Below are 27296 nucleotides of genomic sequence, written 5' to 3'. Positions count from 1 at the left end.
AGTGAAAGATGTTTATTGATCGTAAACAACAGCGGCCAAACAAGAGGTTTGAGCGCCTCAGCAACACTCTCCCGCTTCTCAAGGGGCCTCATAAAAAATGGCAAACATAATGAGAAATATGCCTTACGGTGAGAGCCATCATTACATTATGCCAGCAAATCCACAAGGTGCAACTTATAGTTCGACTTGGTTCCTCGGGTTTGAAGGTGTCGAAACTCATCCTTGGATGCATGTCATACGGATCACCCGAGTGGCAAGGTTGGGTCCTTCCAGAGGAGGAGTCAATCAAGCACATAAAGGCCGCGTAATTCCTTGGGTATCCGCTTCTCGTAGCAAGACTTGAATATTTTCCAGATATGATGCTGGGATCAACACTTTTGACACGGCGAACGTATGATGCTTTTTATGTCATCTTAGAACCGAGCTGGAATTTCTGCAGGTGTATTCAAATGGGCAATCAGAAATAGTTTTGGGGAAGGCGATCAAGCAACTCAAGCTTCCCAGAGACGAGATTGTGGTTATGACGAAGGTAGATACAAACATTCTATACTTGTCCTTTACTTTATCCAGTTCAACAGGTTTTCTATACCGTTGGAAAGACTGTCAACACCCCTTACTTGGTCGGTGATGAGCTAGAGAGGCAGGGCTACGTTAATCAGCATGGGCTAAGCCGCAAGGTTCGTCACAATAACTGAGTTTCCGCCCACCTGCTTATCGCCTTACATATCAGCATGTCTTCGAATCTATTAAGCGCAGTCTAGAGCGTCTCCAACTGGATTATGTTGACGTCCTTCAATGTGTGTTTCGAATTTTCCTTCTACTTAACATAGAATTGACGGGCTTCTCAGGCCATCGGTTCGATGCCGACACCCCGATCGCTGAAACAGTAGGCGGAATATAATTGTCAATTAAGATTGCGCTCAATTATTCATAGATGCAAGCTCTTCACGATGTTGTTCAGGCTGGATATGTTCGCTACATTGGGATGTCGTCGTGTTGGGCCTGGCAATGTGCGTCTTGTGCTTGTCTTGGTAACGAATTCGACAAATTTACACTTCGACCATCCTTAAGTCCATGCCATGCAAAGTACGTTGCTCTCGCCTGACCATAGAACTTGGGTTCACCTGGCTGCGTTTCAGACTACGCTATTAACAACAAATTGACCCCGTTTATCTCCATGCAAAACCACTACAATCTGCTTTATCGAGAGGAAGAGCGAGAGATGTTTCCGACTCTCAAGGTAAGATCAGATACGACTGCCTTTGAGACGCGAAATCTGATTTGGGAAAACGAAATTAAAAGCACCTTGAGGTTGGTTCAATCCCCTGGTCGCCACTTGCCCGTGGGGTTCTTACTCGGCCACTCTGGAAGGAGACAACTCGCAGCAGTATCGACGGGTGGGACTCGTTTCATACTTTTTGAAGGAAAAATTCTTCCTAACGAAGTGTATTTAGATGGGTCAAGGGATATACCAATGAAGGGGTTGCTAGTATCGTTGAGCGGTAAGCCTGGTTCCTGACAAACAAATATTTCAAGGAGTCGATGGCAATGGCTGTAATAGTGTCGAGAAAATCGCCAAAGCACGTGAGGTAACAATGGCCCAAGTGGCGCTGGCTTGGGTTATGAACCGCGAAGGTGTGGCTCTTTGCTGTACGATGCCGCCCTGACTAAGGTATCTTTTTCATGACAGGTGTGACAGCCCCAATTGTCGGGACAAGCTCTCTAGAAAATCTGCATGATTTGTTGGGTGCGACTCGACACTGAATGAACTTGATTTTTTGTGTTGACAGTGTTGAGATTTTAGGTGCTGTCAACCTCAAGCTCACAGAAGAGGAGATGAAGGAACTCCAAGATCCTTATCGGCCGCAAGGTGTATTTGGCCACACTTAGGATTGACCCTGCTTGTCAAAGAAGAAACCAAGAGAAGAAGTCACCTTTTGAATGTACATATATACCTCCCTGCTTTGAACATCTGGATAGATATACTTATTTCGGATTTCCACGATGTCACCTCACTATTTTTTGAGATCCTGCACCGTTCTTCTACGCTGGCCTCTAGCTTATTGTTCCGTTCCTCGCCTTTGACCAAACACTCAAATCTAGGAAGACTCCCTCAGATCGAACAAACCTAACAGTGGGGTTACAGGTTCCTCCAGAGGAGAGAAGATAGTTTGCCAGCTTAGGTGACCGGGAAAAAACAGTTCTTCGCAACCCCAGCATTCTCGAGCTCTATGCAAATGCTATATTCGGCATGGATCCACTCCCTCTTAATACTCATCACCCAAGATTTCCCTTAAACGCCAGTTTATGGTGAACAGTGATATCTCACTATCTTGCCAATTTTTGCCTCGACGTTGAGCGTACCGATGCCAGTGGTTTTGACACAGCGCTTGTAGCCGCCGTGCGTCGTGGTCCTTTGGTCCCTTTAAACGCTCTCGCCAAATAACTGTGGAGCCTGTCGATATATTCTTACGCGTTCCTTTCCTCCTTGCCTCCTAAAGACCAAGTATACCTGATGATTTCCCGCTTTCCCAGGCCATTGGCGCGCGCTGAGCCAAGACGCCCACTCATGATCTCGTAATTTGGCCGCAGGGTGCCCAATTTGTTTCTTCTCAAGCGTTGCAACACATTTTCCCAGGTATGAAAGAATTTGACGCCCTACCTTCCTTTAACCTGACGCTTTCTCTTCTGCGATGGCTCAGGAGCCCCCCTCCAAGGCACACCTTCCTTTCCCAATCCCAAACTTTGGCAATGCGTTCGTAGAACTTTCGGCGCTTACGACTTTCATCGGTTCATCGGTCGCTGAGTCGCTCATCCTTGGGAATGAGGGTGGGGCGGGAGTTGCGTGGGCTGCGATGAGCGCCTTTGGTCTCATGGACATAGTGAAAACATGCGTGGGCGCAGCAAGCCCGGGATGGCTGAGGACCGTTATTGGTGCAAGATCAGAAAATACAGATGTAGCTGTAGGACTGGAGGTGTCCTCTAGCCAGCGCGGGAGGGGAGCGCTGAAGGTCAGAAGGAGCTACGGAGAGAAGGGGCCAAGTGGTCTCTCGGTTGACGCATCGGTGTTTTTGGAATCAGTAATTGCTTTCACTGATCTCTGCAACTCGCACATTCTGATGACAGAGCCTCGATATAGCGGGGCAAACTAACAGATTTGGAACATAAAATCAGGTGGGAAGAGATCTACGCCTTCGATAAGTTAACATCTCGTGGATTGGCGGGGCTCCCGGATGACAAGCCGCAAAACCCTGTCGCTCCCGACAAGACTACACTTCGTGATTCTCAAGCTCATACGGCTCGTAGGAACATCGAGAAACCGTCAGAGCACATCGACATGACGCCTGATGTATATTCGTACAGCGTCAATCCTTTCTATCCTCCCCACGATCCATGGTTTCAAATTCCTATCCTCCTTCTCAGTCTTGCCAAAGTTGGAGAGGGTTTAGTTTTATGGCGGCTCGGTGGTACTATCGGCATTATTACACTCATCCCTTGGGCATACTTCTTTCTCGTAGCTTGCATAATTGAAGCTCGCGAGGTGATTGTGGCTAGGGGGCCCCCTGTCCTGGATGGAGAAATTGACATCATCGTTGGGCAATTCCCCAACATGACGCAAATCGCAGAATCACCTCCACGAACTCGGGTTATCATTGGTGCCCCTCGAAACCCAAGGAAAACAATATGGTGGAAAGCTGCATGGGCTTTAGGCGCCTTAATATGCCCACTCGTAACCGGATTCACTTACCTGTCCCTGGCTCAACAAACAAACGAAATTGTTATGCTTTGGCTTATGTTCCAAGCTCTGTGGTTGGTTGGTCGCATGTTAGTTCACCACTACGCTGAATCTCCCAGAGAAGCGATGGCACCCCGTTTGCTATACAAGAGGTCCTGGGAGACTTTACCAGGTATCTTCAGAAACCGTGTAGTAAACTTGCTGGTGGCTGTCTCGAGATACATGATATCAGTGCATCCGCGACGGGAAAATGCATACCGGGACAACGTCAGCTCGGCCTTGGAATTACGAAAGGTTATAGTTGAAACACCAACTATATTGAACTACCCGCTCTCCCACCCGAACGATCTTCTGCAACCATACCATAAGCTACAAGTTGATATTGAAATCCACGCGGTTATTGGTGACCCTACCCTCGTCAGTGCAGTTTGGCTCGCCAATGTCCCAGGCCTCACTTTTGAGGATATGTATGATACATGTATTCTCTGCTTGAAGCTTCCCCCCTCCGGAACCACATGCCGATACGCCACAATACCAAGTGTCCGTTTTTTCAGTGGCGTCTCGGTATCAGAACCCTCTGCCTTTGATGAAGAAACCAATCAGCCTCTTGACACTACACCTCAATTCCTTCCGAAAGGTCAGCTTCGTGATACCCCAAGTACGTGGTGGTGTCTGATCCCGGCGGGGGAACGAAGATGGCTGATAGTCAAGCATGCAGTCGAAAGTCCAGTTCTTGGCAAACATTCAGCCGAACTTGTGTCTGACGATCGTGTCACTGCCATTTTGTCTAGGGGCCATCTTTTAGTCAGTATCGCTCATGTCAATGATCTCAAGTTTGCTTTGGGTAATTCACGGAAAGCGAGGGAGACGCTGACCGAAATTTTCTCTTGATGATGATGATTTATGCTGTCCTTCTCAGACTGGTGCACGATGTGTAGTTCTAGCATTGAATCTACTATTTTTTTGTCGTTCTTACTTATATTTGCCGTCTTCGTCGCAGCCGCCTTTTCCTCCTCAGCGAATGCTCCTTCATGGACTTTATAATAGTGGAATCTCGCCGTAATCCACCTATTATTCGGTCTGAAGATGGAAGATAGAAGACCATAGCTGAGATCGTTGGAATTTTGGCGCCCCCTTGCAGCAAACTAATCAAAAACTAATCGTCTCGGATGAATACCAGGAGTTACAGGACGATGTTGGGACGATGTATTCTAAATAGCTGGGGAAGTGACGGACGTGTCTAGGTACTTTGCTCCTCCTTGTTAGTATGCCAGTGGGTTGGACTAGCTGCGTGCCCTCTCCTGCCTCATACTGTGCTCGCCAATGATGCCCCAGCAAAATACTTCAAAATCCTATTTGCCAGCTAATTAGGAGTTGGTGGATCATAACGCGACATACGCATAACTGAAACTCTCGTATTCAAGGCCAGGCTCATCGAGATCACTAGCACTTAATCACTATCCTGCGGCAAGATTTGTCCTTGAAAAACGATCTGAGGTCAGCAAATCCCATTTTCTAGGCCGAATTCGGCGTCGAGATGAGCAACTAACGTTGGATCATGGAAATGCGATGATATGGCTACCGGTTACATACATGTGTGAGCCTACAGGATGATAGCAGAAGACAGCTGATAAGTTAGGTATGTACAACGAATGCCCACATCCTCAAAGCGGAAGGGTCAGCCAACGTTCCGACTTCGCCTTGACTTGTTAATCGTTCCAGTGCGTTCAAGTGCGGTTTTCAGGCTCTTGATAGTCTGCACAATCTCAGCTGTTACGGAAAATGGACCAATGAGATGATATTCCCTATAACAAACAAAAAAAGAAAACTCACCCGCGAGCTTTGGGCTCTCAGCTTCAAAGTCGTATCTCTTATTCGTCGACCCACGAGTGATGATAAGCTTGAATATAGATGACGTCTTCGCTGATTGCTGAACGTCGGCGATGCTCTTGATATGGTAGGAAGCTGTTTTCGCGCTATCGAAGACGGCTTTGGCTTTATTGGTGGGCATGATCTAGTATTCATCGCGAAAGTCAGCACAAACGTCACATGTAAAGAATTTAAAAAGTGAACGAACATGGATGTACACGCCATCAATAGCGAGGTTACGCTCCTGTCTAGTCACCAGCATAGGCATCTTGCGGAAAATGGTATATTTCTTTATGTTTGGCTGATTAGAACTGAAACAGACCAATAAAAGTGCACAAGGATCACCTTATAAGCCGCCGTGTAATCCAACGCAGAAGAATATTGCTGCTCTGGCGTATCTGACATTCGTTTGAAGATGGAAGCTAGAAGCAGAGTTTGAGATAGCTGATAGAAAAATTGGTATTGACTTACCGTTTGGATCTGTGGTTCTTCCAATCCCTTTAACGATGTCAGCTCCCATCTGCGGCAGCATACTTCGCTTGACGAGCAACAGCTCTCGCTTGCCCTGCAAACTAGCAACGGTGCGGTCCAATGGTATGAGTATGCTCATGTCGGCCAGGAGTAGAGCATAGTCGTTCGGATTCTGGAGTTTTCTTTTGCGACAAACGATCTCCAGGGCCTCTTGCATGTACATACCAGCAGTACTAACCGAGCAGGGAGTAAATATGAATTACGTTCGCACGAAAGCAAGAAACATACACTGGTATTGTCGTTGATATATGAACAGCATCTGCAGCGTCGGCAACGCGTATGCGGAGGAAGATCTGTGGACCGTGGCTAGAGGAGGGTCCAAGAGAGGTAGACAGAGGCACGGAACCAAGAGTCAAACCAAAAACGGCACTTCCTGGAGCAATGCTAGGTAAACTAGGGCCAGGAACTGAAAGCTTGTCCGGCTTCTTGGAAGTCGTCCTGGATGGTCTTCTTTGAATTTTGCTTTCGATCAGTTCATTTTGTTGGACTATCAAAAGTAATATTGAATGGGTGTGATGCGAATCGACCTGTTGTGGTATACGCACTCTGGGTAGGGTTGGCTTCCAATACTGCACATGCATCCGCATTGAACTTGGCTATTTTTCCAAGGCGATCAGGAGCTATGTCGTAAAATGAGAGGTTAGAATGAACCCATCCCGTGTCTTCCATGGAACACACGTACGTGGGAAGTCATCGTCAACCTCCCCATCGTCCTCTGTAATGCGCAAGATCCAACCGACGGCGGAGAGCCTCGCTTTCCGTTTAGGGTCCTCCTCGTCTTCACTCAGGCCTTCATCCAACTTCGGGAGCCAACCTTCCTCCCAATAAGTATAACAAGCGTACCCAATGACCTCCTCTACCGTTGCGTCCCGCCGAACGTTCAAATCCATCGCCTTGTTGGCAGGCTGTTTCGCGTGAGGGAAATACACCTGCACGTTCGTCGAAGTGGGTTCTCCCCTTCCAGATATGGCTGCATACATCTCCGCGAACGCATTGGTTGACGATCCGGACGAGGCCAGCATGGACGAGAGGGCAGATTTGAGCGGTTTAATCGGTGTGACTTTTTTTCGCGTGAACACAAGCTCTTGGCCCGCTGTCGACGAGATTGAAGAGGACGAGACGTGGCTAACGTGATCAGGACGGTGCCGAGGGGCATTCGAATCCTGCCTGCGAGAAGAGTCATCGCCCGACTTTGCGCCTGGCCCAGGAGTGAGAATTTCAAATGAAGACCCAACGGGATGGTCGGTTGATCGTCGATGATGACTTCGGTTGTGGCGTGCATTTTCTGATACAGGGCTCAGACGAGGACGTCCCCTGTTGTTGTGGGATGATGATACGGCAGACGAGGTGGGCATCGAACTCGTTCCAGCGGAGAAGATGGACGAGGCGCTATCAGAAGTGGTGTCCATACGCGTAGATGCGAAGACACTGTAGAATGGTCATATGATAACACTGAGCTCGAGTAAAAAGTAACTCACGGATCGAACTCATCTTCTTCATCCATGCTGTCAACTCCAGGAGAAACGACATCGTATTCATCATCTGACATGTCGCTGGCAACATGTATCTCCACCTCATCTTCCGAAGAGGAGTCAAAAGTTGGTTTGGGTTGGTCTTGAGGCAACGCTCCACCAGGGCCCCGCCGAGCTGCCATGCGCACGCGACGCCTTGCCTCCATTTCTGCGGCGCCCTTGAACTTGGGTATAAATTGAACGACCTTCGCAACAGGTACTTCCTCTGGTGCAGTTGCTTGTTGTATCTCCACCTTTGGTTCCGTAAACTCTTCAGGAGCTTGTACCTTTTTCTCTTCGTCGACCTCTACCCATTTCTCGCTTGGGACGCTGGCCGGTTTCGACACATCAGTGGTAACAGGGGCAGATGCACTTAGTACTTCGTCCACGGGAGCGTTTTCGGACAAGAAGTTCTTAACTTCTGGCTGACGAGGCGTACCCGACATGCGTTTTGAAGTTGAGGCCCTCTTCCCATTGAGGCGCATCCCCAGTCCCCCTGATCTTCCACCCATGATAGTCTGGGTATACTTCAGCCGCGCCCCCGGGAAGCCTAATGGGCGTTCTTGCTCATCCTCACTCAAGTGAGGACTTGATGGCAAGGACAATTGTGGCCACCTCTCGGAATCAGCAAGTCCGGCAGCAACGATGTAAGGATTCGTTTGAAAGGATGGATCCAACGAGATGACACGTGGGCCATATGGGTCCTCAACCTCTCGAAGGTATGATAGACGAAGGCTATGGATAAGAAAGCTGGTGGAAAGGTGTCAGGAGGCTATCTCAACGGTCGTCTGACGGAAAACATACTCAGTATCACTGATTAATGACATGTCGTATTCTCATAAACCATCACCAGAATATGTCAATGAGCAAAAGCTTAGAGTCCCTTTAGCTGAGGGGGGTAGGTGGTGTGCGCAGCGTCGGGGCTATGGTCAATGGCTGCCTCAGTAAGGGTGTGAGCGGCCATACCAGGCATAATGTCCATCTGTGTTGACAAAGATTGTCCCAGCCAAACAACGGATCCATTTCTCTCCATGACCTCAAACTCTTCAAAACATCTCGTTTGTTACATAGTCTCTCAGGGATTAGCAAAGGTGTGCGTAATTTGGTCTAATTTCATAGGCTCATATCTGAAGGAGAGCTTAGACGTCGTCCCTTTTGCCATCGAATAAGAAACGATCAATAATCGTCCATTCTCTGATTAGCTCGTTGGGCATCCTAAATCCACACTTCTCGGACACACACCGCATACAAGTCGTCAATCCAAGAAAAGCAACATATAAAGAACTAGCAGTATACCATAGCAATGACTATTTGGACTTTGTCCTCGACTCTAAGAATTATGTTTCCTCCGCTGGGGACGCGCCGATGGACGCGTCTTTGAACGCGAATTTCGGTTTGGAAGACGCAAGTCTGATGGGTGACGCGTTTCCATACTTGGTGCTTATTTTTTTTCCCTCAGGACTGTCCTCCATTTCAAGGACTCCCAGACTACATTCAACTCGTCGCTGGAGCAGTGCTAACCGCTGCAGAAGTCCTTCGTCAATCCAAGGCTGAAATCGCCATATGCTGGGACGGTGGCAGGTTATTAACCACTTTCAAACTTGTCCCAATCTTCTTTGATGTCGGCACGCTTTAGACACCATGCCCAGAAATCCCATGCATCAGGATTCTGCTACGTTGCAGACTGCATCCTCGCCATTCTGGCACTCAAGCGTCGGCTTCCAAGTGCGTATATTCCCAACATGATTCCCACCCAGAAGCCACGCGTTATGTATCTCGATTTGGACCTACATTACTCGGACGCCGTCTCCGATGCATTTTTCTCTTCGGTTACACCTCAAGTCTTGGTAAGGATGCTGACACTCTTTACTACGCAAAAGTATTGATATTTCTGAACAGACTCTGAGCATTCATCACTCAGCCCCAGGATTCTTCCCCGTCTCTGCTCGCAGCCAACTTCCTTCCGTCTCCTCGCCCGACTTTGACCCGTTCACACTGTCAATTCCCCTACTCAAAGGCGCGTCAAACAGTACCTACGCACGAATATGGCCAATCGTCGAGCGCGTCAAGGATACTTTCGCACCAGATTTCATCGTAATCCAATGCGGCGTCGACGCCCTGGCCGAAGATCCATGCGCGACGTTTAATTGGTCCTTGGGTGGGGCAGCAGGGTCTCTAGGCTGGTATATCAATAAGATATTAGAATGGCAAGGAAGTAAGCTGCTGCTTGGAGGTGGTAAGTTCTTCATAATTCCTCGACTGCGTCCCCTATTTATATCTAGTTGAGGTGGGTATAATTCCCCAAACGCCGCTCGTGCTTGGGCATACTTGACGTCGCTTTGTGTGAGTGTCTCACACTCATATTTGGGCACAAAGTTGAAGATACAACGTAGCTACAAAGGCCTCTTAGCCTCGACACAGAGATCCCTGATCATAGTGGATTTCCCTTATATGCACCCTCGTTCACAGTACGTAATCGATTCAAACATTTTGCTCTAGGATTTGATTAATGACTAGCTGGACGTTCCACGGGGAAACATGCACGATCACAATACAGATGACCATCTGAGCTCAGTAGAGGCAGTCTTTCAAGACGTCATTCCTATCATTCAGGCTCGTCTCGAGAGATGATGCCTTCTTCTGTTTCCAAGCAAATTGATTCGGGTGAATGGCCAAATTTAAGGATTGGCGACTATCGTCCGCCAATTTATAGGGAGTTCACCAAGTAGCCTAAGTACATGATGATACAACCGACAACAAATTATTTAACCAGCGTCAAGCGCACGATCCATCTGAATTGACCATTCCACAGGCTTGGTAACTAGCGTCTCGCCCGGAGCCACTAAAATGCTTGATTTTACATTGACATGGGCCAAGGTCAGAACAATTGGCGCCATCCTCGCATCTATTCAAAATTAAAATTGGTGAGTCGTTCGTGCTTTTAGCTCTTCAGGTAACTTTCTCCACTCACACGCAACGAGAAGCTTTGGCGCAGTGGATACTGTTGTAGCCACTGGGGCAGTTGTTGCCGCATTGGTTTTCCCCCAGGTTTCCTCCACAACGAATTTTGATGTCGGCACCGTTGGAGTTATTGTTCTTCCAGCAAGCTGCACATCCGGAGCTGCACTGCAACGCCACTGCGGTCTGGATGAAGGCAGATGCCAAAAACATGCTGAGTGCCATGGAGAATTTCATTGCGATACTGACTACAAAAAAAAAATCAGCTTGAGTTGACCGCTGAGAAGATTTAGAGAGGGCACTTACTGAAGCTTTGTCGAGAGAGAAAGTTTGAATGATTATTCTGCAGACATTTGAGGCCTTATATACGTCGACATACCCGACGTGAAGGCGACACATCGGAACGTGGGCAAGGCTGTCGTTGCCTCCAGCTTGAACAGGTGATGTAGGAGGTTTAGAGAACGGCCGCCCGGTTCGGATAAACTCGTATGTGCACTTGACAAATAATGAGCAAGTGCGAACGTGTTCTGCGATTCTCGAATCGACACTTGGTCCAGGGCTCACATAAACGGATCCGATGCGCTTCTACGATGGTCGATACTCGATTCTTTCTCCACTTTTCGGTCGTTTTGTCCATCCCTGTCCTATGAATAGTGTTTTTTCATTGATCCATCTTGCTCCTCTGCTGTCTCAAAGTCTCCACTTTCTTTCTCTCCGCGTACCTTTCTTTCTTTTCATCTTTCACGCCTCGAATTCGTGCGACGTACCACTCATTTATTTACAGTCTGCACCTAAAAATAGCCATCTGACGATTGATGATTTATTTATAGCGAGCACGCCAAATAATAACCACCTTGATCATCTCACAAAGATTCCAACTTCCCGTTTGTCTCTGCTTCTAAACGTTCCACATCTTTACTCCGGTACACATTTTCAGTTGCTCAGTGAAAATACCTGTTGATGTCTTATGACCCTAGATGCGCGATTGAAACGTCCATTTCGGACTCGCAGGTCGAAATCTTCTCCGGAGTTCCTCCATTTCATTTCCTTCTCAATAATTTTCGCGATTTGAGGTGCACCTGCACACCTGACGGATTCGGATGGAAAATCTGAGGACGCCGACGCGCTGCGGGAAAATGTGGCTGGTCATTCGCTTCCAGAAGATCTTTTCACTTACAATTTTACAATTGGGGTAGCAAATAATTCACATGAAGGGTTTGAGACTGCAGACAGGTGGTTAGGGTGAATAGTCGACTTCGACTCGGAGGAAAGTATGCGAGCGGCGAAGCTCAGCTGGGTAAGCAGATTCACTGAGCTTTAGTATTCAATTTAAGCGCTTTGTAGGTGGCACTTCTGATCGCTGCAGATAGATACTTTATCATCTTGCTAAACTTAACGAACGCGTTCTGAGGACTGGTAAGATAGAGTCTTTTGGGAGATCAACGTTGACGGCTGAACGTTGAACGTTGAACGTTGAACGCAGAGCGTTGAAACGCTGGTAAAGCTTCTGCAGCAATTTTGACTTCACAGTGGACAAAGGATTTGTAGGTGCAGCAAGCTGTCTTTCCACGAGTGCTGACTCGACTCAAACTCACTACAACGCTCGAAGGTGTGTTCCACAAAAACACTACTAAGACCCCACTCTGGTCCGCAACGCTAACCGAAACAGATCCGGAGACGGTATAACAGCTCATCTGGCGTTCTCAGTAAAGGCAGGCTCACTTATCGATTATGACTTCGATGTGGGTTGCGCGCCAATTGCGGTGCAAAGACCACGATGAATCGCATGGTTAGGGATCACTGCGCCTTTCAATTTTCTAACGCGCCGGATACGGGGAAGCAGATTTTGATGAACAACTCCGAGAACAAATCAGCAGGACTCCCCTCAGGAGCTAAGCCGCGTTTTCTCGCACAAAACCCCGGCGTCACTGCAATAAATATCAAGATCGTGCTTGCGCTTGAGCCACATGAGGGATTCATCGAAGTTAGAACTTGATCGCATTCCGAGCCAATCTGTGACGGAATTTAGACCTCTAAAAAAGTCGATCTTGAAGCAGGACTGTAGCAAACGGCGAGATGTCGTAGAAACCTCCAAGAGATGGGGTAGATGATATTATATCTGCATATTAAATCATAATATTAGGAAGTTCCATCGTATACCCAGAGGTCCGGCTGATCTCGAGAATAATCTCTAATCCATTTTCCTTGTCGGACTCGCCACCGCAGGTCTTATTGGTTCGCTCTTAACAAAAGGAGCCCTCGCAGCCTGGTCCTTTCTCACTCTCAAAGCCCACTCATACGCCTTACATAACCACTTCAGGTATCCAATGTCCTTGTACATTCCAAGCGCCACCAGCCGATGGTGCACGATCTCAACGTCCGCAAATGTCAAGAACGGGGGGACGTGGTCATCTGGCACCTCTGTTGTCGAGGTCATCCGAACGAGGGGACGAGAACCGTCAAGCAATGTACGCGTAGATCTTAGGTCGGGTTTTACGGAGGGTGTCCGTAGAGCTTGGGGGTCGTACCGGGCAGCGAAGGCTCTGATCTGATCCATTGCTCGATTGACCTGTCGGTTTCTTTTAATAATAAAAATTAGAACCATACTCTTCCGAAAGAAAGCAAAAAAAAAAAACATACAGCACCAGCACACGAGTCATCGCCACATGCGCTCTTTCAATCATTCTCGCATTCAGCGGCCTTCCATCATGCTTCCCAGACGCCTCGATGGCCTTCCAACTCTCCCAAAGCTCTTCTGCAAATGTGAGCGCAACGACCCTCTCATCCCCTTTCTTAGCATTCCCACACCTCTCCAGAGCCTCAAGGTAAGCCCGTGTACTCCGATCTACCCCCAATTCTTCGTATATTTTCCAGAAAAGATCTTGAGATGTGCTCAATGAAGCATGCTTGTAAAAAACGGCCAGGTACGAATTGACCAGTCGGGGCGTTAACTGGACGTCTTTGAATTTCAGCTGATCAGCATTAGGTTCATCTGCTGAACCACGTTCTTCGCAAATGCGCTGGAATAAGGATTTGACCTCTTGCAGAACCTCTGCATGGCTCTGAGGCGGGAGATGTGCGAATGACGGTGCTTCGTCTTGATTTTCCATCATTATTTCTTGGAATACCTTCTCGGCAGGCTTCTCTTCCGTGGCCTTTTCCTCCACAACGCCCTTGCTCTCAACGCCTTCCTTGACCCCCTCACTCGTATCCTCCTGAACCAACCGAGTCTTCGCGCGTTGAAACGGCGGTCGATATGCCGCATACGTCTGAAACAGATGCATCATAACCTCCTCATCCACCCCAGCGTCCACCGGCGCATTAACATCTTCCGCCTCCCGTCCCCTCACCATCTCCGCCAATATCCACCTCGCCCTCCCCAAATCCCCAATCCTCTTCGCGCCCTCCAACAACGCACAAAACGTCTTCCGATCAGGTCTATACGCCGACTTTCCCTCCGCATCCCGATGCGAATCCAGCATCTGCCTCGCGAGTCGAAACGCCTCATTCACGTACATCTCCGTTCCTGACCTCGCACACGCCAGGATGACGGCGTTATACGCTCCAACCGTCGGTATTATCCTATGGTCCACCGTCATTTCCGTCCAAAAGTCCAGTGCTTTCTCCAGCTCGGAGGAGAGGGCGGATGATATTGGGGAGGCACAGGCGCGGATCATGAGTGTGTATAAGAGGGCGTCTGGGTTGGGATGGGCAACGTAGCGCATGTGGGAAAAGAGATCCCATGCTTGGGCTCGTGCGATGGATGAGGGGCGAGAGAAAAGGGAGGTGATGACGGCGGTATATGTTTGCATTGGCGCTGCCTGGGCTCGAGCTTCGTAGCTGTGTAGGGTATCTAGCGCGGATGTGGGTAGTTCTTCGAGGGGTGTTGCTTTTAGGTGGGCTTGGATGTGGAGGTGTTTTTGGGTGTCCGTGGGTGCGGCGGTTAGGTATCGATTAAGTAGTCTATCAGCTCCTGTTGTGTCCCCTACATCAGAGTATAGCTCTAGGACGTCGCTGATTGCAGTCTCTGGTAGGGGAAGACCCATTCGCTGTTTAAGTTCACAATAAGTACAGGCATACGCCCGAATGATGACTACATACCATCATGAGTCCCATAGCCAGCTCAGCCCCTTCACCGTCCCTCGCTTCAACCTAACCAACCATAAGCTCTTCGAAAATTACAATCATCATGCAGCACTCACCGACACCCCAATAAGCGCCTCACATTCCCTCATAGTCAACAACCCCATCGGGATAGAACTCGACTGACGATTCGAAGGCCCAGCCTCTGCCTCCGCAGCGTGCATACGGACTGCCTCAACACGCGCCACGACAGCATATACGCGGCTTAACACACGCCGATAGGTATCCTCTTGTGGAACACTAGACTCATCCAAAGCCACAGCGCTGGCATCCACCAAAAACCGCTGATCCAAATCTTCGACGATGCCTTTATCCTCTTCGACTCTCGCGAGCCTCAAAGCCTCAGGGTCAACGAGTTGTTCTGGTTGTTCTTCGACTTCGAGCGTGTGGGCAAGAACGTCCTTATAAAACGCCGCCAGGTCCTCTTCAGAATAAAACGGTTCTTCTAGCGACGTTTCCTGTATCAAATTATGAGTAAGAAAAAAAAAAACATGTAGTGTGGAACCCAAAACCACTCACCTCAGCCTTTGAAAAACTTTCCAAAGCCAGAACGCGTCGATTCAGCTCGACAAGCGCGGAACTCGAAGGTCCTGCTCTTCCCCTTCCGCTCGGTCTCACAGTAAGACTGCCTTTCCTTCTGCTCCTAACAAGAAAGATTATTAGCCGAAAAAAAGTAAAAATGAGCGTAAAAACTAACCTCCCTTGAGTCTGACTCTCTACACTCCGAAAAATGGGATTGGTGGGAGGAGGAGGGTCCAATGCGGCAAGTTGCATGCAGCGTACCCTTTGCTTGGTAAAACATAGCGTGCTCGTTGTACGGGGTAGGACATTTGTCGAGATTCCACAGCGGCTCATGGGCGATATTGCTGAGCAAGTCAGATACAGCGTTTGACCAGCGCGGGTGAGCAACGAACTCCCAGATGGTGTTTATCTGGACTCTCAGCAGCTTGCTTGCTGACAAAGACGCTGTTTTTTTAGCCCAGAGCACAGCCACGCTCCCATTCAGTTTCAGTGGCCAGGTTCTACAGTACTATGTAAAGTTACAAAGTTGTAATGTAAGTCTAGTGGACGTAACTAAACATTTAGCGAAGAAAGTCCGTGGAAGTCAGACGTGGGGTCGGAAGGGTCCGAGTAAAGAACATTATAAGACGAGAGATATCGATATCACCAACAAAGGGTCACTGACAAACACGAGTAAGTGAGAGATGGTCCAATAATAATGAGTGTATGTCCGTGGAGGAGTAAAGAGTGTCAATACGAAAAGATCATTGGCCAGGGGTTGAGAACAATCTATGACCAGACCAATTAGAGGCTTCGCTGAGAACGCGACATCAAGTGGGACTTACAGGAAACAGAACATGCCCTCCAGCAACGATTCTTTAAAGAATGTTTAGTAGTTGAACCTATGAGGTTTGAGGATGATCCCCGGCAAAATCACGGCCCAGTCTACTCCGGGAATTCGCCAGCCAGGAGGGACCAGGGAAGTCGAAAGGATGATCATCCTAACGATAATGGCAAAACCCAGTCCAAGGGCTAGCCAAAAACGTTTGACGATTCTGGGAACCTCAATCCAAAAGTTCGACCTTTCCACCTCCTAGTTAACAAAAAGGTAAGTTTTACATACTGAGATCAACTTATCGCAAACCTTTTTGGTAGCACCCCAGGTGATGTTGTAAGAGAAGACGTGGGCAAGGACGGCGGTCGATAGGTGGATGCTCAAGCCTCCGAAGAAAAACATGCTGGCCAGGTTGTTAATACGAAGAAGTCATTGTTTGGAAGTGAACGTACAAGAAGGGAATCCATGTGATATTCTCGATGAAGGAGGAGAAAATGACCCGCTGGCCAAGACGGTATTCCAGCAACGTGAAACCGAGGTTTCCAGCCCCAGGGAAGACGACTGTGCATGCGAGCCAGATTTCAAAGCTATGCAAGTAGAAGCCGTCGACCTCATACGCAAAGCCCAAAAGGAGGTAGTTGAATACGGAAAGGACAGCGGAAGCGGCAATGCCGTAGTAAGAGAACATGTAGGACATCATGCTGATTTTGTAATGGACAGGTGCGTTCGACCACAAGAAGGTGCGCAGTTGTTTTGTGATAGGTCCCAGTCTCCACCAGTCAATGAGCGGATTGAAGATGAGTTCATTGCAACCTAAAAGGCGGTGAGATGCGGGGGACGTCACTAGAACAACAAACAAACCATATGAATACTTTTGCCATCGATTAAGTTCATCATCCACGGTGAGTGATACACCTTCTTTAAAACCGCCTTCAGAGTAGGCGGCCCATCGGATAATATATCCTTTCAACTAAAACGGTGATCAAGTCAACAGAGTGGCGCACAATGAGAGAAATGCGTACCTGGAGGCGCAAAGCCATATCAAAGTCCTCGGATACATTGGATTCAGACCAGATTTTCTCAGCGCCGTCTGTGTCAACGAACGCAGCGTCCTGCAAAGCAGACCACCGAAGGAAAGCATTGTGTCCAACGAACGGCGCTACTTCTCCGTTCGCACATCCCATCGAGATACACTTGTTGATCCGGCGTGTAAAATGGGCAATGCCATTCTCGAAATAGTGGTGTGCAACTTGCATTACGTCTTCAGGGGTTGAAATTATAAGGGGTCATTAGTCGGGAGACGTAGGGTCACCCACCGGATTCATGTTGGATGATGCCCACTTCAGGGCATTCAGCCAACTCGCGAGCGGCATCCCTGAAGCAATCCTAGTGATAGTAATGAGCCTCCTCTATCTGATCTTAAAGAGGAGCACGGTACCTCTGGAACGGTTGTATCAGAGTCCACAATTAATATGATGTCACCAATTTGGAGTGATCTAGCATTGCTGGCCCACGGTTTCCACTTCTGGCCATTCGCTTGATAAATCTCTTCGATGGCAATATCCAGCGCCCTCTCCTCCAACGACTTCTCACCGTCAACTTCGTCGGTACTTTCATCTGCGGCCTCTGAAGCAAGGATGTGCTTCTCCACGGATAAGGATAGCTGTGTGATCGTTGATAAACTTTTTAATTCAAGGCTAAGGAAAGGCATACCTGGAGGCCATAGTTCATATTAGAAGCCTTCTTGAAGCGGGATAAAACTATTGAGAAACCCCCTTTCCGCGGAAACCCCCCGGGTTTCCGAGGCAATTGGAGAAATCCCTGATTTTTGTCGATTTAAACTTCCGGCCATAATCCGGCCAGGCGGCTTACACAATCTAATTGCATAACTATGTACTAATCACCCTCTCGCGCTCACACTAATTAATATTCTCGTGAGATCGGCGGCGGGCTCAGAAGCGGGGATGAGGTATAGAGTCGGGCGAGATCAGACTGAGCTCAAGAGTGGGGAGAGGGTTGGGAATTCGACAGCCCGGGGAAGTTAAAACAGTTGTCAGTAGCAGCCAATGGAGAACACACTCTTCCTTGACTCTTCCACAAAATTACAGCTGTTTTCGCTATGGGTCAAGTAATTAGGGTGTTACCAGAAGGCAGCATTCTGCTATGCAAAGCCACTATGGTAACGTTTATGCCAGTCCAGGTGGCATCGAAACAACAAATTTCGATACTGACACAAAACTTGCCAACAGTTTAGTGCCCTCGCAAACGAAATCCATCCCAGCCGCCCAACACCCGCCCCAATCTATCCAACCCATTCGAGTCCAGGAGAAGCCCCAAGCCAGCAGACGGCCAAGGTATCGGCTCTATCATGAGATGCAGGCTGCCTTGCACCCGGCTGTTCAAACCCAGGAACAGCTTGAAAACCTTCTTGAAATGCTGTAGACAATTCAGCAAGCAAATAAACGAAACAGAGAACTATGGACTCACTTGTCACCTAGCAAATACGGCCATAACTGAGCATAACAAATCAATCCACAATCCCACTACGCAAAGCCTAAAGGCAGACCAAGAACACAGCGATTGACCTGTGCAAACGAGAGACGTCCTCGAGGTGGTGGGGGAACCAGGGGTAGCAGTGGAGTTGCTGGATTGAATACAAGTAGGCGATGTGGACTGTGTCACCAAACGACACACAATCGCCAGCCGAACTAATCCTCCCCCCACTTGTCGATACCCCTCGAATTAAGTGCCAAGACCATACTGAGATGATCATGGTCATCCATGACCAACACCCTCCCCTCCTCCCGATGTGTGCTCCAGGGGACGATCCGCGATGTGGTATCCTGGGGCGTGCATCCTGCCTACCGGATGAGCGAGGACTAACACATGGGTGAAATTGTCGTCCCCAAGAGAAGCGAGATGTCGGACAACCCAATTGAGTGTATCACGGACATCCTCGAATCGATAAACGATAGCTTGGACGAGACGGTAAGCGGGTATAATGGTAGGGATGCCTCGCAAAGCGAAGGAAACCCCAAGTTTGTTGTGTAAGGTCGGGAGCGGGTGAGGAACAGGCCGTAAAAGAGCACTAGCGTTGGTGCAGTCTAGTTGTGCAGTCTGTATAATCAAGCGGGTAGTTCATGTCAAGCTGTAATATTTTAATGAAAGATTCCTATCAGTGCATTACAACGCACCTTATTGGGCAGTAAGTAAAGGTTTTGCTTATGATCGTCTCTACCGCTGCGCAATTTGCTTCAAGCGCTACGAAAAGTTGTAGGTTAGATGTCGTTTTTAAACACAGCGTAACTGACGAAATCCTAACTGGAATCAACGATCTCTTTCGCGCGTGGTGGGTAGAATCCTAGCAAGATATTTGTGACCAACGTGGTTGCGCAATAGATGGGTGGGCATGGGACAGCAGAACAAAGGGTGTATCATGATGTAGCGACGTTGGCGTGTTTAGTGATATTACTAATACTGATAGCGGCCGCAGCTCATGTGACTTCCGGACCTCGACCGACGAGAAACAGGGTTTCCATAGAAGCAAAGATTTTGAGTGGGGGGTTTCTGCGGAAATGGGGTTTCTCAATAGTTTTATCCCTTGAAGCGTCCAGCACGTTTGTAGCCATCAGGGTCGTTAGAGTGAGGTGGACGAGCGACCCAGCCAATGTTATGATCAGCATAGAAAAAGATACGCTTCTCCTTCTCCTCTTCGCTCATAGATTGCAAACCATCATCGTGGACGAAGATAGCTGATGTGCCCCCCTTGCCTGGCATACGTTTGCATTGCTCTCTTAAGAGAGAAGACGGAAGGTGCGCTGCATAAGGACAGAAAGTATAAGTGAAATGAAACCACGAGGAGAGGAATTCTAAAAGAGAAAAAGGCAGTAAAGATGCTAGAACGGGGAATAGAATGGCCGATGCACGTTCAGCTACTGAAATTGAGAATTAGGTATACAAGTTTGAAGGTGCCGGCAAAATGATGAAGTGACCGGAAAATGAACGGGACCGAACACTCACATCATGATAGTCTCTTCCAAACTTCCTTATACACTGGTAGTTCGACAGTTATGTGGGGAAGTTTTGAATCGACTTCACGATTTGGTTCGGGTTTGACGGCGGAATAGTAGCGAGAGTTTTCGTGATACTGAGCTACTGAGCAACAGGTCCAATACTACACGATGTCAGCTTTACTTCAAGAAGCATGACAAGAACTCACGTACACAAACGACAAATTCGCCACAATTTGTGACGAAAAGAACTGATGACTATTGAGCAAGGCAATGCTGCAGCTTTATTTGCCAGGAAGCTCAACAATGATACGCAAAGGAGAAATAAGGTGGCGGCGAGGAGAGCGAACCGCATGTAGCTATGATCCAATCTAAATTCTTGTAGTAAAATCGACAGACCGCTGGCGATGAAGACTAAGATGTAACGGACATGAGTAATTTCTATGCGGGGAGAACAGGGTACTCACAAATTGAGAGAGCGCATCCTAAACCTCCGTAGACCGGTGCAAAGAGGCGGATAGGTCGGGCCTGCGGACCAGCAGAGCCTTTTTCAGGATCGCTTGGGGTCTTGGCTGAGGATTTTGTTTATGATAATCTCCAACTCCAAAATTTACGTTCAGGCTGTGGCGCCTCGATTTCAGCGGCGGTATTCTCCATCTTGGTTGAGGCTTCCATGACGCCGTCGGATGCAATAGCGGCTTTCTCGTTGAGGTTAACGTCGGAGGCAGTCGCCGAAGGAGCGGAGGAATCAAAGGATGGGCTGGCGACCATGCTGCGCGATTGCCACACCAGCTTCATAAGCTTCTCGTCAAATTCATTGCATAATGGGACAATGTGGTCAAGGTCGTCGGACCACACAATGAGGACTCGTTCGTCACGCTAGTGTGCCGATGAGAAATAATTTGAGTTGGAACCATGGACACAACCTACAAGGAAAGCACCACATTGCTCTTTCTCGGCCTTGGGAAGGTGGCTTACAGTGTCAAGGATTTGAATACAAGTATTCGCATCGATGTAGATAGCCAAAGCATCTTCAGATGATCTTCTGAACTAGGGGCGACCACGTTAGATTTTAGGAAAGAATGGCGTAGGGTTAACGCAACTCACACGGTAGCCAACGCGGAGTGAACAGATTTTGAGGCCCAAAAGATAGCGGATTTGAGGTCCGTTTTGGCGACTTTTTGCGGACAAGAAATGGCGTGAGCTTCCCGGGGCCTTTCTTGACCCAATCACATTCAACACGATACTCCAACTCCCAAACATTCCTGGTGCCGTCAACGATTGTAAGCACTTTATTTGCCCTTATTGGAATCTTACTCATTTGTGCTCTAGTCCTCGCTGGCCGTATCCTCTGGAAGGCAAGTTAGTTTCGTTTGACTGAGCTTCCCTTTGACACGCTTTTTCCCAATAGGTTCGGCGGTTCCCCTTCCACAACATGCACCCTATACGGACCCACTCGAGGTTTTGATTTGTGGAGGATCTACAATTGGTGCTGGGATTGCACTAGACAACCGCGTGACCATTGCTCCGGAGGCCCACACTGGCCCACATGGACATTAGAAAGGATGGCAAGTTGGCCCTCTTCCAAAAATCTGGGCTCACAATCCTGACAACCTTCCGCAGCCTTCCAAGCGCGTTATGCCATGCATGGTCGCCTTGCCCGACGGTACTTACATGATAATGAACGGAGCTCACCAAGGAGTCGCAGGTTTTGGTTTAGCTAACGACCCGAACTTCAATGCTGTCTTATACGACCTGGCTCTGCCCGTCGGCCAACGCATGTCCATCCTCAACAGCACTATCGTAGCCCGCATGTACCATTCAGAGGCGATTCTGTTACCTGACGGACGGATTCTCGTCTCAGGTTCTGATCCTCAAACCAATAACCCGGATGGCACCGTCAAGTATCCAGAAGAATTCCGCATTGAGGTGCTTTCTATTTTCCTGTTATTATTATCACTAAACCCCTCTCATCTGCATTCGCAGGTTTACATTCTACCATCCCTCAATCAAGGATTTCAGCAACCAACCTTTACGGCCCCGGACACCGATTGGGCTTATGGTGAAACAGTCACTATCACAAACGTGCAGCTATTCCAGGGGACCACTGCGACGTTGCGCGTATCCCTTATTGCTGGTTAGCATGCCCATCGATTTTGCCCTCGCTTCTGCTTACGCCAGGTTTCCACAGCTACATCGAGTACCCACGGAAACACCATGGGAGCGCGGACGATCTTCCCCGCCTTCTCATGTTCCGGAACCATATGTACAATCACTGCACCTCCGAATGCCGGCGTCTCACCACCAGGTTGGCACCAGCTATTCATTTTAGATGGACCAACGCCCTCTCATTCAACCTGGGTCCGTATCGGCGGAGATCCATCGCAACTGGGCAACTGGCCACAGCTCCCGGGTTTCACCACCCCCGGTATTTAACATCAAACTAATACGGAACTTTTTTTCCCCTTTCTATGAACTTTTCTTATGACGATCCAATATCATGGCTTCGGACTACCCCACTTTTACCACCCACGTGGAACACTCAGCTCTCGTTTGCTCGTACTTGTAACATGTTTCGTACACTGCAGTAAGGCTGGAATTCCAATCTATTGGTGTTCCTGTGGTCGTGTGCTGAGGCCGAGGAGGAATGAGATACCTGACTTTGCCCATAGGGTGTTCAACCTTCAAGGAAATGCATTTATTTAAGCTACTGACATCCCCTCTACATCAAGTGCTGCGGAGTACATATCCAACTTGCGTAAGGTGACATTTCGTGGCTGCGGACATTTGAGTAGCTGTTTGTGTTCAATGATAAACAAAAACTTCCAAGTAGATCGGGGTGGGGGATCGACCACGTATTTCTTGAAGAAGTCAAGTAGACCCTTTTTGACGTCGTGGGAGCCTGCAATAGTAAATTGGAGAATGAAGAGCCCCTCATTAAGCCAGATAAACGAATCAAGTGCCTCCTGGTTGTGCGCTAGAGGGACATACAGGACCTCGCGGGCAAGTGTCAGGGCTTCTTTACTTGAGAATTCTTGGGTTCGAATGGGTTTGATATTAATATTGAATCGACGTGTAAAGGCCTCCTGACGCCGTTCCTCCAGTTGCGAATTGGTCAAAATTTCGTGGCTGGAGTGCCATTGAGGCAATCCCCTTGAGACTCGACCCAGTTTTACCATTGGAACGACCGTGAGTGTAATTTCCTCCTGGAGGGCTGTCTGCGCAAGAGCCTCGAAGAATATACCAGCCATCCTCCTCCCTTCAGGCACGGCTGCAAAGAGCTTGAAGAGACGTACATGTTCCTTGCGTCCCAGGTTGCGGAACCGATTGGAGAGTCTTGATTGAATGTGAGGGGTGATGGGAACGACCACGCCTCGGCTGCGCAAAATTTCCGGTGATTTGCGACTGAGGAGAGCAATCTTGTGAGACACGGAATCGGCCCCAATATTCGCGCAGGAAGCTGTCTTGATCAGTGCTTCAAGATCTTCCCACTTGGTCTTCGAGATTGCGGAGTCAAGACGTTCTATGTACTCACCCATAGCTTCAGGGTCGGTTTGATATTCGATGCAGAGGCGAGGCGTAGGACCAAATTGATCAAATATTTCGTTCGTACGAGACTCGTTGGTGCGGCCTAAGGGGTCTACTGATGCACTACAGGTCCTCAAGGTGTGAGCCTTGTTGCAAGGTCAAATGCTGGACTCACGCTCGTAATATTTCTTCCCTTTTCCATGGATTCATAATTACTTTTGCCATTCGCGTCGTCTTTTCTAAACGGGACCACCTGCTCTCGCGTGGAGAGGTTGAGTAGATGACGAAATGTGGAGTCCCGTGCGAGGCTAGATAATCGGGAACGCCCGCCTTGGCCTCATCGGAATCGACCAAGGTCCAGATGATTCTTTCGAATTGAGCCTCCTTGTAATCGGCAGGCATCCGGTAGACACCCTCCTCCACAAACAAGTAGCAGCGCTCTTGGTAGTGCCACATGACCGGTTTCTTTTCGGCAAGGCATCGGCGCAAAGCGTAATAAACCCAGACGCTCTTGCCTTTTATGCAACGGTGTCAGTGTTTAAACAATCCGAGGAGGCGACAAGCTCACCGATCCCTGGTTGACCTGTGACAACTACAGAGGGCGGTCTATCCACCACCTGGGTGTGTTGGTCATAATAAGCGATGAGGAAATTGAAAATACGAATGTATTCGGCTCGAATCCATAACTTTGAGTGCACGAGTCCTTTGATGTTGATGTCCAGCATGTAACAACCGGAAATGATATCGTCGTCTGGCGTGGCCTCATCCGTTTCGTCCACAACCGCTGTCTCATCCACAACCGCTGCCTCATCCACGTCCATCTTCTCGTCATCGACGGCGTGCACGTGCTCCTCTGCTTCCTGATCCTGTAACCCAAACTCAGTTCCGATAGTAGGACTGACCCGCTGTGCGTTAAGCCACTCCTGCTCCTCGGCCGCCATGTCCGTGCCCCAAAATTTTGCGTAAAACAGAGCAAGGGTACTAGTTCTGTGGACTGTCGACCATGGTTTCATATCATCTGGAATTTCGATGATCGATGCCAATGTTGAATCGGATACCTGTTGTGGAGACATGGCGATTAGGAGAGAAGAGCCCAGAGCACAGCCACGCTCCCAGTTTATATTGCTTTGGTGCATGACCAATCAGATATCGAGTTTAACCTGTTTAAGTACTCAAGTACTCAAGCTCAAGCTTCACAAAAGCTTCAAGTCCAAAATTGGTGGCTCAACTGCACGTGCACACCCACATTCCTCGTGTCCGCTGACAGGAGACTTCGAGCCGCTGCTCAAACCTACAGTCCACTCACTTTACAGTGTTTTGCATATTGTTTTGCACAACAGATTTTCGTGAGCCCTATTTGGTTGTGTTGTGACATGACAGTTTTGGTCACTTTAAGGTCTGGTATCTGGAATCTGGCCCATTCCTCAAAGAATCTGAACATATATTATTACAATAAACATTATGGCACCTCGGCTAGAAGTGTTTTGGACACGGAAAAGCGAAGACGGCGTGCATTCAGGGTTTGGGACATACCAAAAAGGTCACATCACAACACGACCAAACAGCGTTCAGAGAAATGCGTACCTGGAGCAAGGTCTACACTGCTAGCTATTTGATAGTTAAAAGGTGTAAGTGGAACATAAAAACAACTAAGACGGTGAGCCCACAACTTTGGGCATTTTCAATTGGCTTAGCCAGCCCAGAGCCGCTCAGGGCGGCCCAGAGATCACTACACTACAGTGATAGGCCTGGGAGCGTGGCTGTGCTCTGGGCTCATCCTAATACTTATGTCTTCACAACAGATATCTGAATCAACATTCGCGTCTAACGTCAGAATTCCAAGCTGTATGCAACCATGGCCGAGACTCGATGGAGCCGATACCCTTGCTCTGTTGCACGCAAAATTTTGGGGCACGAACATGACGGCCGAGGAGCAGCAGTGGCTTAACGCACAGCGGGCCAGTCCTGCTACGGGAAGTGAGTTTGGGTTACGGGCTGAGGAAGGAGAGGAGCACATGGACGCCCTCGATATCGAGAGGGTCGTTGTGGATGAGACAGCGGTTGTGGATGAGACAGCGGTTGTGCATGCGACAGCGGTTGTGGATGAGACAGCGGTTGTGCATGCGACAGCGGTTGTGGATGAGACAGCGGTTGTGGACGAAACCACGGATGAGGCAACGACATTGGACCCGGACGACGATATCATTTCCGGTTGTTACATGCTCAACATCGACATCGATGGACTCGTGCCCTCAAAATTGTGGATTCGAGCCGAATACATCCGTGTTTTCAATTTCGTTAACGCTCGTTATGACAAACTCACCAAGGTGGTGGGTAGGGCGCCCTGTGTAGTTGTCACGGGCCAACCAGGGATTGGTGAGCTTGTCGCCTCCTCGGATTGATTCGAAAATGACACCGTTGCATAAAGGCAAGAGTGTGTGGGTCTATTACGCTTTGCGCCGATGCCTTGCCGAAAGGAAACCGGTCATTTGGTACTATAAAAAGCGCTGGTACTTGTTTGTGGAGGAGGGTGTCTACGGTATGCCTGCCGATTTCCAGAGAGCTCAATTCAAACGAATCATCTGGACCTTGGTCGATTCCGATGAGGCCACGGAGGGCGTTCCCGAATATCTAGTCCCGCACGGGACTCGACTTTTTGTCATCTTCACAACCTCTCCACGCCGTGACAGGTGGTCGCGTCTCCACAAGACGGTGCAAATGGCAAAGGCCATCATGAATCCTTGGAAAAGGAAAGAAATATTACGAGCGTGAGTCCAGCATCTGACCTTGCGACAAAGTTCACATCTTGAGGACCTGTAGTGCATCGATAGACCCCCTAGGCCGCACCAGCGAGTCTCGCACGAACGAAATATTCGATCGGCTTGGTCCTATCCCTCGGCTCTGCATCGATTATCAACTAGACTCTCTGGCTATGAATCAGTACGAACGGGACCTCGACACCGCAATCTCAGAGATCACGGCAGACGAACTCGAATCATTGGTCATAAGTGCGGACTTCGGCATCGATTCCGTGTCTCACACGATTGTTCTTCTCAGGCGCGAATTATTAGACAATGTGTGTTGCCGAGGCGTGGTCATTCCCATCACTCCTTACGTCCAATCAAGACTCTCCAATCGGTTCCGCAACCTGGGACGCAAGGAACATCTACGTCTCTTCAAGGTTTTTGCAAATATGCCTAACGGGAGGAGGATTGCTGGCGTATTTTTCGAGGCCCTTGCACAGACAGCCCTCCAGGAGGGAACCACACCCGAGCTCTTCCCACTAGTAAAGTTGGATGAAGCTCGAAAGCGAGCGCCTTGGTGGCGCTCTAGCCACGAATTCTCAACCAATTCACAACTGGAGGAACGGCGTCAGGAGGCGTTGACACGTCGGTTCAATATCAATATCCAACCCATCCGAACGGAAGAATTTCCAGATAACAAACGCCTGTCACTCGCCCGCAATGTCATGTATGTCCCGGAAGCAGACAACAAGGTGGTACTCAACTCATTTATCTGGCTCAATGAGGGGCTTTTCGTTTTCCAATTCACTATCACAGAACCCCATGACATCCAACAGGGTATACTTGACTTCTTCAAAAAATATGTGGACCCATCTCCATCCCCATCAAGCTGGAAAATTCTGTTTATCATTGAACCTGAGCAGAAACCAA

General features: G+C 48.8%; 7 protein-coding genes and 1 pseudogene across 8 annotated transcripts; 4 read left to right on the top strand and 4 right to left on the bottom strand.

Annotated features, from left to right (window-relative positions):
• Positions 1-97: 97 nt before the first annotated feature.
• Positions 98-1890, top strand: LACBIDRAFT_310203 (uncharacterized protein; the record flags this gene model as incomplete). Its single annotated transcript, XM_001887371.1, has 15 exons — positions 98-128; positions 181-304; positions 355-391; positions 440-529; positions 579-677; positions 731-797; positions 849-886; positions 935-1010; positions 1072-1086; positions 1140-1240; positions 1303-1397; positions 1455-1502; positions 1562-1635; positions 1691-1747; positions 1805-1890. The coding sequence occupies 15 exons, from the start codon at positions 98-100 to the stop codon at positions 1888-1890; spliced, it is 1038 nt and encodes a 345-aa protein (XP_001887406.1).
• Positions 1891-2693: 803 nt separating this feature from the next.
• Positions 2694-4627, top strand: LACBIDRAFT_332785 (uncharacterized protein; the record flags this gene model as incomplete). The annotated part of the gene is made up of 2 exons (XM_001887370.1): positions 2694-3011; positions 3140-4627. The coding sequence occupies 2 exons, from the start codon at positions 2694-2696 to the stop codon at positions 4625-4627; spliced, it is 1806 nt and encodes a 601-aa protein (XP_001887405.1).
• Positions 4628-5414: 787 nt separating this feature from the next.
• Positions 5415-8474, bottom strand: LACBIDRAFT_310202 (uncharacterized protein; the record flags this gene model as incomplete). Its single annotated transcript, XM_001887306.1, has 10 exons — positions 5415-5506; positions 5570-5750; positions 5814-5894; positions 5951-6027; positions 6077-6309; positions 6365-6623; positions 6682-6756; positions 6819-7564; positions 7615-8397; positions 8452-8474. The coding sequence occupies 10 exons, from the start codon at positions 8472-8474 to the stop codon at positions 5415-5417; spliced, it is 2550 nt and encodes an 849-aa protein (XP_001887341.1).
• Positions 8475-8678: 204 nt separating this feature from the next.
• HDA16205 (histone deacetylase complex protein) lies at positions 8679-10278 on the top strand (the record flags this gene model as incomplete). The annotated part of the gene is made up of 8 exons (XM_001887369.1): positions 8679-8738; positions 8791-9051; positions 9107-9228; positions 9284-9494; positions 9547-9883; positions 9935-9990; positions 10041-10115; positions 10165-10278. The coding sequence occupies 8 exons, from the start codon at positions 8679-8681 to the stop codon at positions 10276-10278; spliced, it is 1236 nt and encodes a 411-aa protein (XP_001887404.1).
• A 2518-nt stretch (positions 10279-12796) lies between these two features.
• Positions 12797-15522, bottom strand: LACBIDRAFT_310199 (uncharacterized protein; the record flags this gene model as incomplete). The annotated part of the gene is made up of 6 exons (XM_001887305.1): positions 12797-13184; positions 13246-14654; positions 14707-14757; positions 14808-15206; positions 15268-15391; positions 15446-15522. The coding sequence occupies 6 exons, from the start codon at positions 15520-15522 to the stop codon at positions 12797-12799; spliced, it is 2448 nt and encodes an 815-aa protein (XP_001887340.1).
• A 477-nt stretch (positions 15523-15999) lies between these two features.
• On the bottom strand, positions 16000-21141 carry LACBIDRAFT_239610 (annotated as a pseudogene; the record flags this gene model as incomplete). The annotated part of the gene is made up of 16 exons: positions 16000-16038; positions 16095-16125; positions 16152-16342; positions 16394-16487; positions 16537-16897; positions 16946-17054; positions 17107-17345; positions 17401-17470; positions 17523-17747; positions 17798-17844; positions 19702-19902; positions 20105-20258; positions 20304-20352; positions 20400-20508; positions 20562-20973; positions 21025-21141. Coding segments are annotated over 16 exons (2448 nt in total), but the record flags the coding sequence as incomplete, so codon positions are not given.
• Positions 21142-21774: 633 nt separating this feature from the next.
• Positions 21775-22530, top strand: LACBIDRAFT_332780 (uncharacterized protein; the record flags this gene model as incomplete). The annotated part of the gene is made up of 2 exons (XM_001887368.1): positions 21775-22231; positions 22286-22530. 2 exons carry the CDS (start codon positions 21775-21777, stop codon positions 22528-22530), a joined length of 702 nt encoding a protein of 233 aa, XP_001887403.1.
• A 266-nt stretch (positions 22531-22796) lies between these two features.
• Positions 22797-24563, bottom strand: LACBIDRAFT_310193 (uncharacterized protein; the record flags this gene model as incomplete). The annotated part of the gene is made up of 3 exons (XM_001887304.1): positions 22797-23745; positions 23798-24137; positions 24191-24563. 3 exons carry the CDS (start codon positions 24561-24563, stop codon positions 22797-22799), a joined length of 1662 nt encoding a protein of 553 aa, XP_001887339.1.
• Between the last annotated feature and the right edge of the window lie 2733 nt (positions 24564-27296).

Source organism: Laccaria bicolor, genomic scaffold, assembly GCF_000143565.1.
Source record: "Laccaria bicolor S238N-H82 LACBIscaffold_44 genomic scaffold, whole genome shotgun sequence".
NCBI lineage: Eukaryota > Fungi > Basidiomycota > Agaricomycetes > Agaricales > Hydnangiaceae > Laccaria > Laccaria bicolor.
The sequence above is the reverse complement of the archived record's forward strand: the minus strand, read 5'-3'. Positions and strand labels throughout refer to the sequence as shown.